Raw genomic sequence first — 12251 nt, forward strand, 5'->3', positions numbered from 1 at the left:
CATTAATAAGGGAAATTGTTTTATTTTTTTATTTTTTAGAAAAATTTGTTTAACACTTTTTATGTCCCACTTGGGTGATACCATGACCATTCAAATAATAAGCTGCAATATTTTTGTACCACTGGCTGGGTCTAATAGGCTTAAATGGTGGACACTGAGGCCATTATCATGCATCCAGTTGCCATTCCAACCTAGTTCACCCCACTGTCTAACTCCGTAGATGCCACTATCATCATTGACCACAAAGTTGAAGGGAGTAAACTGCCATGGAAGTTTACTCCATTAACAAAGTTTATGTTACTTAATAAACTGGGACCGAAGCTGGTTAAAGAAAATATTGTATGTATGTATATGTGTTTGTATAGCAACTTATTATTAGGACCTGGTGCAAATTTGACATTGACATCATGAATGCAGCTACAATATTTTGTTCTGTACTCAGTCATACAATGGACTTTATGATGCAGGTTATGATGCAACTAAAATACAAATTGTTAGTATCCTCTGTATGGACTCTGGTTGCACCCTTTAGCTGCCCTTCAGTATCCCTGGAAAGCAGGGTGGTTCATATGTATCACCTGTGGGGTGAGATATGCAGGGCTTGACAGTCAGCTGCTGGGGGCGGCATTCTGGGGCTTCATATATGGCTGCTGATCAGGTGACTCCATGTGTGGTACACTTTCTGTGAATCTCTGCCGAACCTTGGACTGCTGACACTCATGGTACACCTATATGTTTCTGAATCTCTGTACCTATGCCTGAATTGGTATTGTTCAGTCTTGTGGTACGCCTGCCGGTTACCCATGACTGACTATGAGCCTTGCCCTGATACGACAACCCAGTAACCCTGAGTGAACTGTAGCCTGTGTTCTGACTAGAGATGAATGGGATTCTGTCATGATTCTGCTGTTTTTGTATTCTATCTCCCTCTGGTGGCAAGTATGCATATTGCTTGCTATCATGATTCTAGATTCTGACTCCCACTGGTGGCGAATATGCAGATTTTTCCCTGCTCTGCACTGCAGCCATATCCTCTAAATTTCTCTTGAGGTCACGGAATCTACTCTGTGGGATGGGCTATAAATGTGTTTCCTTAGTCTTTGCTCAAGTATGAGGTCTTTACCGCATGCTCCAGCCGTCTGTCTGCTCCATTAGCTCTGTGCACTTGTGTGTTCCAGACCACTGCTCCGCAACATGTTCCTGCCTCTGAGTCATGCTCTGCCATTTGCTTGTCCTCAGCCCAGACCTTGTACCAGTCACCATTAGTCGAGTTTTCACCATCTGCTGCTTCCCTACTGGTTAAGTGTCCTTTAAAACCCATCCCGCTTTGCAGCAGGCTCTGGTGAAGACTGGGGGGCTTGCAGGAAAGCATGTCCTTTCCTTTCGTGCTTAGGAAAGCTGGCGAAGCAGCCAAATTAGTGACTCCAGTTCTCCCGACCTGGACATATTGCCGGATTGGTGGCTGTGCAACCAATCTGGAAAATGTATGCCCTTACTTACTAGCCATGGCTGTGATTGGTTGGGGGTAGAGATGAGCGAACATACTCGTCTGAGCTCGATGCTCGTTCGAACATTAGCGTACTCGAAACTGCTCGTTGCTCGGACGAGTATTTCGCCCGCTCGAGAAAATTGCATCTCCCGCCGTTTCGATTTTTGGCGGCCAGAAACAGAGCCAATCACAAGCCAGGAGACTCTGCACTCCACCCAGCATGACGTGGTACCCTTACACGTCGATAGCAGTGGTTGGCTGGCCAGATCAGGTGACCCTGGGATAGACTAGCCCCTGCCCGCGCTGCTCGGATCATTCTGGATGCCGCTAGGGAGAGAGCTGCTGCTGGTCAGGGAAAGCGTTAGGGTTCTATTAGAATAGTGTTCTATTAGAATAGTGTTAGGCAGGAGTGATTCTACAAGAACCCAACAGCCCTTGGGTTGCATTATTTTATTTTTTTGCTGGTGGCTGGCACTAGTAGTGCAGCTACTACCATATTGTGACGAATTTGCAGGAAGACTTGCAAACGTTATTTTTGGCTCTTAGTGACACACATATCCATTTCAAACAGCTAAGTGGGACAATTTATTGGGGGTTTGCTTGAATTAGGCACAGGCTGACGAATTTTTTTTTTTTTTTAAAGTGAAAGTGAAAGTCACAGCACAAAACCTTTTGTGTGCTGTCAGTGGTGCAAATGCAATTTCATCTAGCTGAGTCTCCCTACTACTGTGTAGCAAGCTAGTCTCCAGAAATCCCAATCCACATTCTCTCTGCCGGTGAAGCGTACTGTACGTCACGTGTGGCGTAATCTAATACGTTTTTTTGTTCACATTAGTGTCATCGCCATGCTGTTGCCCATAATTTTGGCATAATGTTGTGATTAAGCAGCCTCAGAGGCATCCATGCATGCTGCCCCTGCTGTTTCCTGTCCATTTCCGTGGTGTTTCCATCCTTTTCTGAGGTTCCCAGGTGTTTGGCCAAGCTTCCCTGTGCAGAGCCTTGGTCCCCTTGAAAAATACTTGAGTCTCCCATTGACTTCAATGGGGTTCGTTCATCCGGAAAAGTTTGACTCGAATAACGAGCATCCGAGCATTTAAGTGCTCACTCATCTCTAGTTGGGGGTGTTCCCCTGGCCAATTACAGCCATGGCTAGTTGGTAGGGGATGCAGCTGAACCCCGGCCCGGACCCAAACTTAATTCTCATCTCTAGTCCTGATCTGGAACGCATGATCTGGTGATCTAGGGATGACTGTGCCCTGTATCTATCCCTGGGTATTCCCAGCTAGAGCCTGAGACCTGTGTACCACTAGCCTGAGTCCGGCATGTCTACGTGTACCGGTTTATCTGCCTTGAAAAAATAAATGTGGTTTTGAAACCATTATATATATATTCTTGTAAGGTGTTGTGTGCTTTACCACTGAGATGAGATTTTTAGAGAAGTCGTAAGCTATATGTCTTAAGCTATATACTATGTATATAACTTTACATTTCTTATGGTACTTACTCATAAACAGTTAAAGACATTTTTTTATTATTAATTAACTATTAACACAATGTAATTAGAAAAAATATACAGAATTATTTTGTTACTGCTGGTGATAAATACTGTACATATCAAGTATTGGATAGTTTCTTAAAGGGAATCTGTCAGCAGGGTGACTATACAAAGCTTCAGACTGTGTTAAGTAAGAGCCCTGGACATTTGTGTAACCATAACTTTGTGTGTTTGTTAGTAGCTGCAGGACTGTGAAAAAAAATTATTTATGTTCCAGGACCCAAGATTGTTTCGGAGCACTGGTATGAGAGATCTTATCACTGAAGAGAAACTTGCTGCAGGAGTGACTCAGGGCAGGGGGAAAAGGTTTTGCTGTGTTCAGTGAAGACAGGTCACATACCCCTACACCAAAGATGGAAGTCCAGCAACATAGAAAAATAGCAAAGTTCTCCAGCAAGACCAAGATAAAAAACATAGAAGATTTATTCCAGTATGATTAAAATAGAAAAACATTGTGCAGAAGAAAAGGAGTTGACACATTTCGGACCGAACACCATGTTACTACCAAGGAGAGGTTTCCGTCTACATGGAACTACCAAGTGCTTTTTTCTTCCTCCGTGCCTCTGACCTCGCCACTCCTCAGTCCTTGTGTAATCTTCTGAATGGTGAACTGAATCGGTATCTCTTTTTTTGGAAATCCAGCCTCATAAAAATACATTTTTCACAGACCTACTTCTAGTAACAACACACACAAAGGTATAGTTACACAGCTCTCCAGGACTTCTACTCAGCACTGTTTGCAGGTTTGCATGTTCAGAACTGCTGACAGGTTCCCTGTAATAAAGACGGGAAGATTTACAGAGTTGCTATTCCCCGCATGTTTGGGGCCCATTTCACTTTCATCTGTTCCACTAGATCACTTCTCCCACTCTTATGCAGATGTCGCGCTAGAAGTCGGAACTTATCTGTTGAGGTGGGGAGCCTTTTCTTCCAAAGACTCAGTAATTCATAGACCTGATTAGTCAAGTTATCGGGGCTTTTCAGTCTCACCAGCTGGATTGTACTGCGATGGATGGGAAGAGAAAGTAACAGCTCTGAGACATCTTCTTCTGAAAGTTCATGAGACACCCATTTTAGAACACTGTCCCACAACATATCTGTAAAGAAATACGGAGAAAATAAAAATGAATGAATAGAAATCAACATTTGATGTGAGTCCGAGTCCCTGATTTTAATATCATCAAATATATGTGAAACAACAAGAAGAGACAGAAGAATTTGAACTAGCTCACATCCTCACACCATCTGTTATTAGTTTTCCAAGATGTCTGAAACAACGTCCCTGCCGGGTTACCCAGAATTTCAGATTTCTTTGAAGGAAAAGAGTGATCAAGATTTTTTATTTTTTTTTTCATTTCTGTTTGTTTATACACTTTGCATTTTGTTCATTCATTAAGATATCAAGTATTAACACTTCTATTTTTAAAATCTTTGTTGCTTGTTACTAATTTCAAACTGAATCCACAACCATTTATAAGGGCAGTATAAAATCATAATGCAAGAGACAGTTAATAAGAGTCAGGAATACAGAAACCAAACAGAGTGAACGACAGACATATAACCAAATATCTGGCAGTGTATGCCAGTCTCAAGAAGGCTTTATAGTTAGTTAAAGAGTTGTCTGAGAAGCTATTCAAAGCTTTAACCTTTGTCTTCCTCTCGACTCAGCACCACTAACAGAAGACATCACAAATACGAGTACAAAAAAGACAGGAGATATGTCAGATCTTTTTTTTTTTATCAAAACAACTTACCTCCAGGACCTACTGATAACAGTTTTGTACTTGATGGCCGGCTGATATTTTTCTCCACCTGACATTACAAGATAAAGAGTAGAGTTTAAAACAAATCCTCATGGTTTCTTATGACAAAGGATTCCAATGATTGCAACAACAACAATAAAGAAGCAGTATGTAAAGAAGTAAGTACACTCTTACTGCTTTGATAAGAATCGGGAGGTATTGTGCTGCTTATCAAATCACCTTGTGTAGTTGATCACAAGCAAGTGTAACCAGCTCTATAAAAGCAAATGTTTTGTCACTTTGCTGGTTTGGATGTTTAAGTGTGTGTAAACGCAATACCAAGGAAGAGCAATCAACGCTGTGCAATATTATAGAAAGGATTAAAGAACATTTTCAGAAAATTTGCTGGTTGTAAAGAAAGTTTTATAAGTGGAAAACATTCAAGACAGTTGATAATCTTCCCATGAGAGGACATAGGATGGTTTTAGTGAATGACAGTACATTAAGGAAAAGAATGAACATATATGATATGTTTGGAAACTTTGACAGAAGAAAGCCTATTCTTTCTAAAAAAAAAAACATGTCTGCACGTCTTGATTTTTCAAAGTTACATCTAAATAAACCTGAAGTCCTCTAGAACAATGGTCTATGGACAGACAATACAGAAGTTGTTTAGTATAGTTACAGTATTTAGCAATAACAATCACAGCCTATCACCTCATACCAGCCAGTGGTGATTTAGGCTTGTAGCAATAAGTAAGAAAAAAATATTTAGGTGTTGCAATGTACCCGCCCCAACCTCAACCCAATAGAAGTGCTCCTTAAGTTTCCCAAAACAGTGACAAGTATCAAGTATTTCTAGGGTTAGACCTTATCTTCTGAATTTGGTGATAACCCAATATCAATATCATGGAAGCTCTGCATAATGAATGTCCACAAATTGGCAAGAAATGTTACAAAGAGGAGTGGGCCAATATTCATCAAGAACCATGTAAATATTAAAAAACATAAAGGGTTTTATCATGGTTTGTTTGCCAGTTTTCTGGTGTTCAAGCCGCTTAAAAGTCATAAGAGACAGAAATTGCTAAATCTTTCCTCCCTACACAAAATGGACGTGGAATGGAAGCCTCCAGACCTGGCGTAGAATCAGACGCCTCGCGTAGATGCATTATGTACCGGCTATGGGAGTATCACTACCGGTGGCGGTAACATATGTGGTTCATGCCCTACACTGTGTGATACCCTGATGTCCACGACTTTCTCATACTGCTGCCTGCTAACCATTCATCTCTGCTCCCAACCACCAGCTCTTGCATCCTAGGACACGAACCTATGCCAACTCTTCAGAGTGAAAATACAATACAATTCCGATACAATACCTTGCCAAATATTATGTAGTCCATGTTATTTCAACAAAACAGGAAACTGATACCTTTGGAAGAGTTATCGACAGCTTGCATACTGGAGGTCTCTGCTGTATAAAGTTCTCTGTCGACAGTCCTGATGTATAACTTCCCATGACTTCGTCTTTAGATATTTTATAGAAGGCGACAGTCCCTTTATAATGTGGAGAACTGTAGTTTCCAAACTCATCCACAACACTGATGTCTAAGTACTTTTTCTGCATTTTTTGTGAATGAAATGTGAGTTTGAATGTCTTCCCACACTCTGTACTATCTAAAGGTGAGAAAACAATAAGAAAATTGATGTAGGGACCTTCAGTTATACAAACCGACCTCTCTGCCAACTGTGACCTCTTTGAATGCCAAAAATTTACTGTACTTTAGTCCCAGGGTGCATTTATCAACTGTACAGTTTTGGCAATGAAGCTTTAATATTAATCCTTATTCATTGTCAACCCAAAATATTTTTAATTTTTATTGCAGAGATCAAAAATTATTTGGCTGGAATGAAACTTAGGAAATATACCTGTTCCAACTTACATACAAATTCAGCTTAAGAACATACCTATAGAGCCTTGTACATAACCTGGGGACCGCGGGTAATAGATGGTGCCTATGAAACCATTAAGGGACCTTAGCATTCACAGAACCATCATAATATCTACTTATGGGTCCTAGAGTTTGAGCTCCACTGATAAAGCATTTTTGGCCTATTCTAATCCTGGTCAGTTGGTGAAACTGTAAAGCAGTGTTGATACTTATTTAGGAGCATGTATACTATCAGGAATTGGGATGGGTCAACTACAAGGCCCTGCCAGCGCTTCCCTGTGTCTGGGTAAAATTATGAACCATTACAATGAAGAGAGCGTTTTAAAGCTCTAATTCCGCCTTTATACATCTATGATCACTCCGAAATCACAAAACACATGTCCCAAAATAAAAACAGTTTACTCTCAACAGATCATTTACATATTAATATATTGTAGAAATGTATTTTACCTGATGCTGTGATGTTTCCACCAAATTTAAAATGAATTTGATCTCCTTCTTGAAGAACAATGGGCTCAGATGGTTCGGGGGGGCCAGTGTATCCTGCCTCAAGGAGGGAAGGGATTTCCCAGTTTAACTCTTTGGATGGAACCAGTTCAACAATCACTTTGTTACAGTTATCGTTCCTTCTATACAACACAACATTGACCAGTGAGCTGTAAATAGCATATTCCAGGCTCTGAATAAAACTGACCAGGTGACTGTTGTCCATAGCCGAGGAAAGACGGACTACAATAAATCTGGAAAAGGATTGAGATTATAAATAGTAACGATCAGTTTGCTGTCTCCTGAAAGTATCTGGGATGTGTGCAGTATTTGGAGTAAACTAAGTAGGAAAAATTATCAACATGCCATATTATAGCAAAAATCTAGGAACTTTTTACTATAAACGTTTCAGCCGAAACATTCTAAGGCTCGTTTTGAGTTCAGGCACCATATCCGAACCTAAGTGCTCATCCCCTCTGGTAACATTTGTGATTGGGCTGGCACCAATCATGGTTGTTACCCTTTTAATGGTACCAGCAAAGCCACCAGCAACATTTAAGTCCCGGCAGCATGTGCATACCACCATTTTGCTTAGGATTGTCACTCCCATGACATTTAACAGTTGACATGCCCAGCATCAATCATGGGGATTAGTGGAAGGCAGGTGAGCCTGAACACTGGACCTGAAATTCTTCCTAAACAAAAACATAATACAGATGGAAAACCTGCTGCAGCATGCAAGAAGACAGTGAAGAAACTGCCTAAACTTAGGCTGAGGTAACACTTTGTTTTAATCTTCCATTATAAGCTTATATTGGGAGAAGTAGTGGATTATAATATAGGCGGTCTGGGTGGTAGCCCAGGGCCCAAGTCTTCTAGTGGGCCCATGACCAACCAAACCACCCATTAAATTTTATACTGAGAAGGACCTTCATCCATGAATTCCTATACATATGCTTTCATGTACGCAAGAGCCATTTCAGGACTTTCGAAGGTCTCCTCTGGGCTATTTTGACCTAAATTTAGTGTTGTCCACTACCCTATTCCATCCTGGGTTCCTGATGTATGCAGTCTTAAAAGGCACAAGCTGAAAGGCTACTGCATTGGCCTCCATCTGAAAACAGAAGGCTATTGAAATATTTAAATGGGTATTCCAGGAATAAGCATAATTCATATACAAATGGGTACTCAAAATATAAGCTAATGTGTAATTAGTTGTTATTTAAAATGTTGCTCTTCTTAGCAGAAAAATGCTGGTGACATAGACTGTAATGGAGAATTAAAATGCTACCGGCCCTTTAATCAGTCCATTAATTTCCTCCGCGCGGTCCGTTGCGGAGCAGACTCAGGACAGAAGATGGCTGCTGGTCACATGTCCACATCACATGTCCTGCACCTGGCTGGACAGGTCATGTGATCACCACTATGTTTGGCTGTAGTCAGTTGGTTGCGGTGCATCCAGAATGGCCAGTGTTGTCAGTTGCACATCATTACTATGGTAACAGAGCAAGAAAACCTGTTATATCATCACTGGGGGCAGGGCATAAGAGGGAGGAGGAGTTACTGAGAACTAAAGGATCATGGAACTCTAGTTTCCAGTGGCGGCCATCTTATTGATAATTCCACCTACTAGAGGCCATAAATTTTGTATCATAAAATCAAACTATTTAAGCTCCGTTTTGTGACTAATGACATTGAGTATTGTTGTATTCATTTATTTATATCATCATGGGTTTTTGTGCCAGGCGGTCATATTCCCGGAATACCCCTTTAACATGTATCTTGGGAGCTCTCCTGGTTTACACACTGAACATGTTCCAAAAACTAAGTTTGAAATAAGCCCATAGAAAACTACAAAAGAATGGCATGGCATAAACAAAATCTAAACATGAAAATTGCTATTAATACATGATCTCTGTATAATGATGTAACATAAATGTTTTTCTTAATTTTACATGTAACTAGTGATAAGTGGATTCATTACTGACCCCCCACCAGTGCTGGCAGTTGTCAACAACAGTACCAAGCTGATGGCCAATCTGAGTTGCCAATCCGGAGGACAGCATGTTATTAACATGACCACAGGGATCTGAATGCTACTGGCGACATTGTGGCTGGTAATGGCGGGAATGTGGAGTTGTCGTTTGGGTGCACTCAACACAACTAGTAAAATATTACTTTTATGACCGGTTTGACAGCAAATAAATTAAAGCTCAGAAAAAACCCTGAACTAATATTTATAAACACAAATTTCGGACAAGTGGCACAGGAGCTCATTTGTAATCCGGCCCAAACTTTTTAAATTTTACAGATTTTACATATAAATAACCACGGAAAATGTTTTTACCTCTGAATATTTTCATTCACTTCAAATGAGACTATACCATTCTGAACATTTTTGACCACCACGTCATCCACAACAATCCACTGCTCTTCTTTTAATGCCAGCAATTTGAGTACTTCACTAGGATTATCCCCGTGTTTCCTGACTGAGGCACTGACCGCTCTATGATATAGGAAGCAACATTTATGGGTTAAGTAAAATAGATTAGGAACATTGTACTTTTTGTTTTCTGTGGCTACATTTTTAAAATACTGTTTACAACTTTTAGAAATATTAATTGTGATTACTGGTAAATGGGCTATAGTTCAGTGTTCATGAGAATAACTTGTGTTTGGATTCTTTCTTAAACCAAAATCCATCATGATAAATCAGGGAAAGTTACTCATAGATCCAGGCACCGTGACTGTGGTAAAATTCTTATATTTCTTATCCATGGCCTCCTTTTAAAATTATGCTAAAGAGCCACCCCAAGCTGAAGTTTCACAGGTTGTTAAACTGTGCACTTCCCCCTGCTCTCCCAGCACTTCCCTGTCCCTCTGTCTGCTGTTATCTCACGGCAGCAGAGAAAGTTTTAGAACACAGTGGGAAAAGGAAGTGCTCCTTGAACAGTAGAAGCTACAGTACGGAGGGGCTCTGGTAATTCCCCCCAAAGCCCTCTTGTCTCATTAACAATATTTTAACAATTGATTTCAAAAGGAAGCAGGCCATGGATAACACATAGAAGAAGTTTTAATGGGCATCGATTTGTGCAAAATCCTACTAATAATTATTCTTTCATTTCTTTTCTTCTTTTAGAAATGGCTTACTTTTACTGTTTTTGCTATAAGCTGCTCAGTCCATGCTATGATATTCTTTTTTAGTCACTCCACGCGCCATTACTTTTTTTAATAGTTAAAGGGGTCATCCGAGGGTACAGAAAAACCCCTTGCTGGCCCGGATGGTGCAAGTTGAAAAAAATAAACATGAAAACATAAACATTACCTCCCGGCGCCCCCTCTCTGAATCCAGCGCTGCAGTCTTTCCGGTCCATGCCCCATATAAACAAACAGGGGAACAGACCACCACCACCGCCCAGAAGCTGACCGCACATACACACAAGAGCTGTATAGGACCTTTGAAGGTCCTGTAAGGGTCCTGAAACAGCAGATTGAAAGGAGGCAGAAGGGGCATATTCATCAATCTCTAAGAAGTTTGATTCTAGTACCATATTAGGAAGTGGTTCCCAATCTTGTATGAGCTATAATATTCATACAGTTCAGGGCCCATGGCATTCTTTATCCACCCCAGGAGGAATACATAGAAGCCTAACATCGGCCTCGCCAACTGTTCTGAATGCAGTTTAACATCTTTAAATGCATTAAATAGGACTATTCTTCAAAGCTTTCGGGGATATTATGACCATAGACACAAATTGAATTGAATTGTAGGCAGCAATTGCTTCCTAACATAATCAGCTATTGTATACCATTAATACTAGTGTACCTTGAGCCTATTTTGGTCGCCCCCTCACCTTATGCCTCCTTTATATTTTCATCTAATATCCTTTTTTTGCACCCACAAAGCTTCCATTTCTGAAGCGTATTTGAAACCACTTATTCATTCTTTCCTTATTCATCTTTTCTTGACTTATGCGGTTGTCCAATGTAATTACTGCAAAGGCTCCATGCAAGATGCCAGCAGCTCCCTGTTTCACCATTGTAGTCAACAGCATCTAAACATTGGCGAATGAAGATGGAGTTTGCATCCAGTGAGCAGCGTTTCCGGGCCCCTCTCTATATAGGCCTCAGGGAAGGTGATACGGCATTAGTTCCATCTGTGTGTAGCGATTCAAATATAACATAAACCACATATAAATACACAATACTTCTTTATAAATATAAATGTAGCAGACATAAGGCATAAGTACTTCACCAATCTTCGGCTAGATATGCCGTAGTCCATGAATAAAGTCCATACTTTAGACATCAATAGCTTCATTATTATGTCATGTCTGGGGAAGGAGGAACCTCCTCCGAAACATCACAGGACACACCGGGCGTTCGGGGTCTTAGTGGAAGCCATGGATGTCTAAAGTGTGGACTTTATTCATGGACTAAGGCATATCTAGCCGAAGATTGGTGAAGTACTTATGCCTTATGTCTGCTACATGTATATTTATAAAGAAATATTGTGTATTGAGATGTGGTCTATGTGATATTTGAATCGTTACTAAGTCACGGGAAAAAGAGTCTCGTAATTACTAGACCAGGTTCCCACTGAAAAATCAAATGGAGAATATACTCTATTTGCCACCTGTGTGTATACATTACCAAACCGCTGAATAGTGACTGCTGAATCAACCATCAACCACTAAATGAACTATTGTTCCCAAAACAGCAAAAAAAATCCCAAAAACTTAAAAAATTTTTTTAAATAAAATCCAATACTCTGTACATGGTAGTAAGAGCGCTGCCCTAGATTCTCTACAGATTATTCACACTTATAAGGTATAAATTCTCATAATATAATGCTTTTATGAATGGTTTACGATGATACTGTATGTCATTCTTTATTATAAAAGTGTAGGTTCACCAAAGGTTTTCTTTTGATCAGATAGAAATGAAGAAAACCTCCGATGCTAATGTATTCCAATAAGAAAATGTGTCTTTGTACCTAAGTGCAACTGGAATGTGGTAAAGAATTC

The 12251-nt window shown here is 40.3% G+C and overlaps 1 protein-coding gene across 1 annotated transcript in view; it reads right to left on the minus strand.

Moving 5' to 3' along the window:
- Positions 1–3273: 3273 nt before the first annotated feature.
- Positions 3274–12251, minus strand: part of DTHD1 (death domain containing 1) — a 31992-nt gene continuing 23014 nt past the window's right edge. Inside the window, exons 6-10 of the mRNA XM_072132436.1 lie at positions 9572–9730; positions 7189–7478; positions 6219–6463; positions 4799–4856; positions 3274–4141 (exon numbers count right to left, since the gene is read on the minus strand). Of these exons, the coding sequence (XP_071988537.1) occupies positions 3840–4141; positions 4799–4856; positions 6219–6463; positions 7189–7478; positions 9572–9730 (1054 nt within the window). The 3' untranslated portion in view covers positions 3274–3839. The remainder of the gene's footprint in view (positions 4142–4798; positions 4857–6218; positions 6464–7188; positions 7479–9571; positions 9731–12251) is intronic.

Source organism: Engystomops pustulosus, chromosome 1, assembly GCF_040894005.1.
Source record: "Engystomops pustulosus chromosome 1, aEngPut4.maternal, whole genome shotgun sequence".
In the NCBI taxonomy this organism is placed as follows: Eukaryota; Metazoa; Chordata; class Amphibia; order Anura; family Leptodactylidae; genus Engystomops; species Engystomops pustulosus.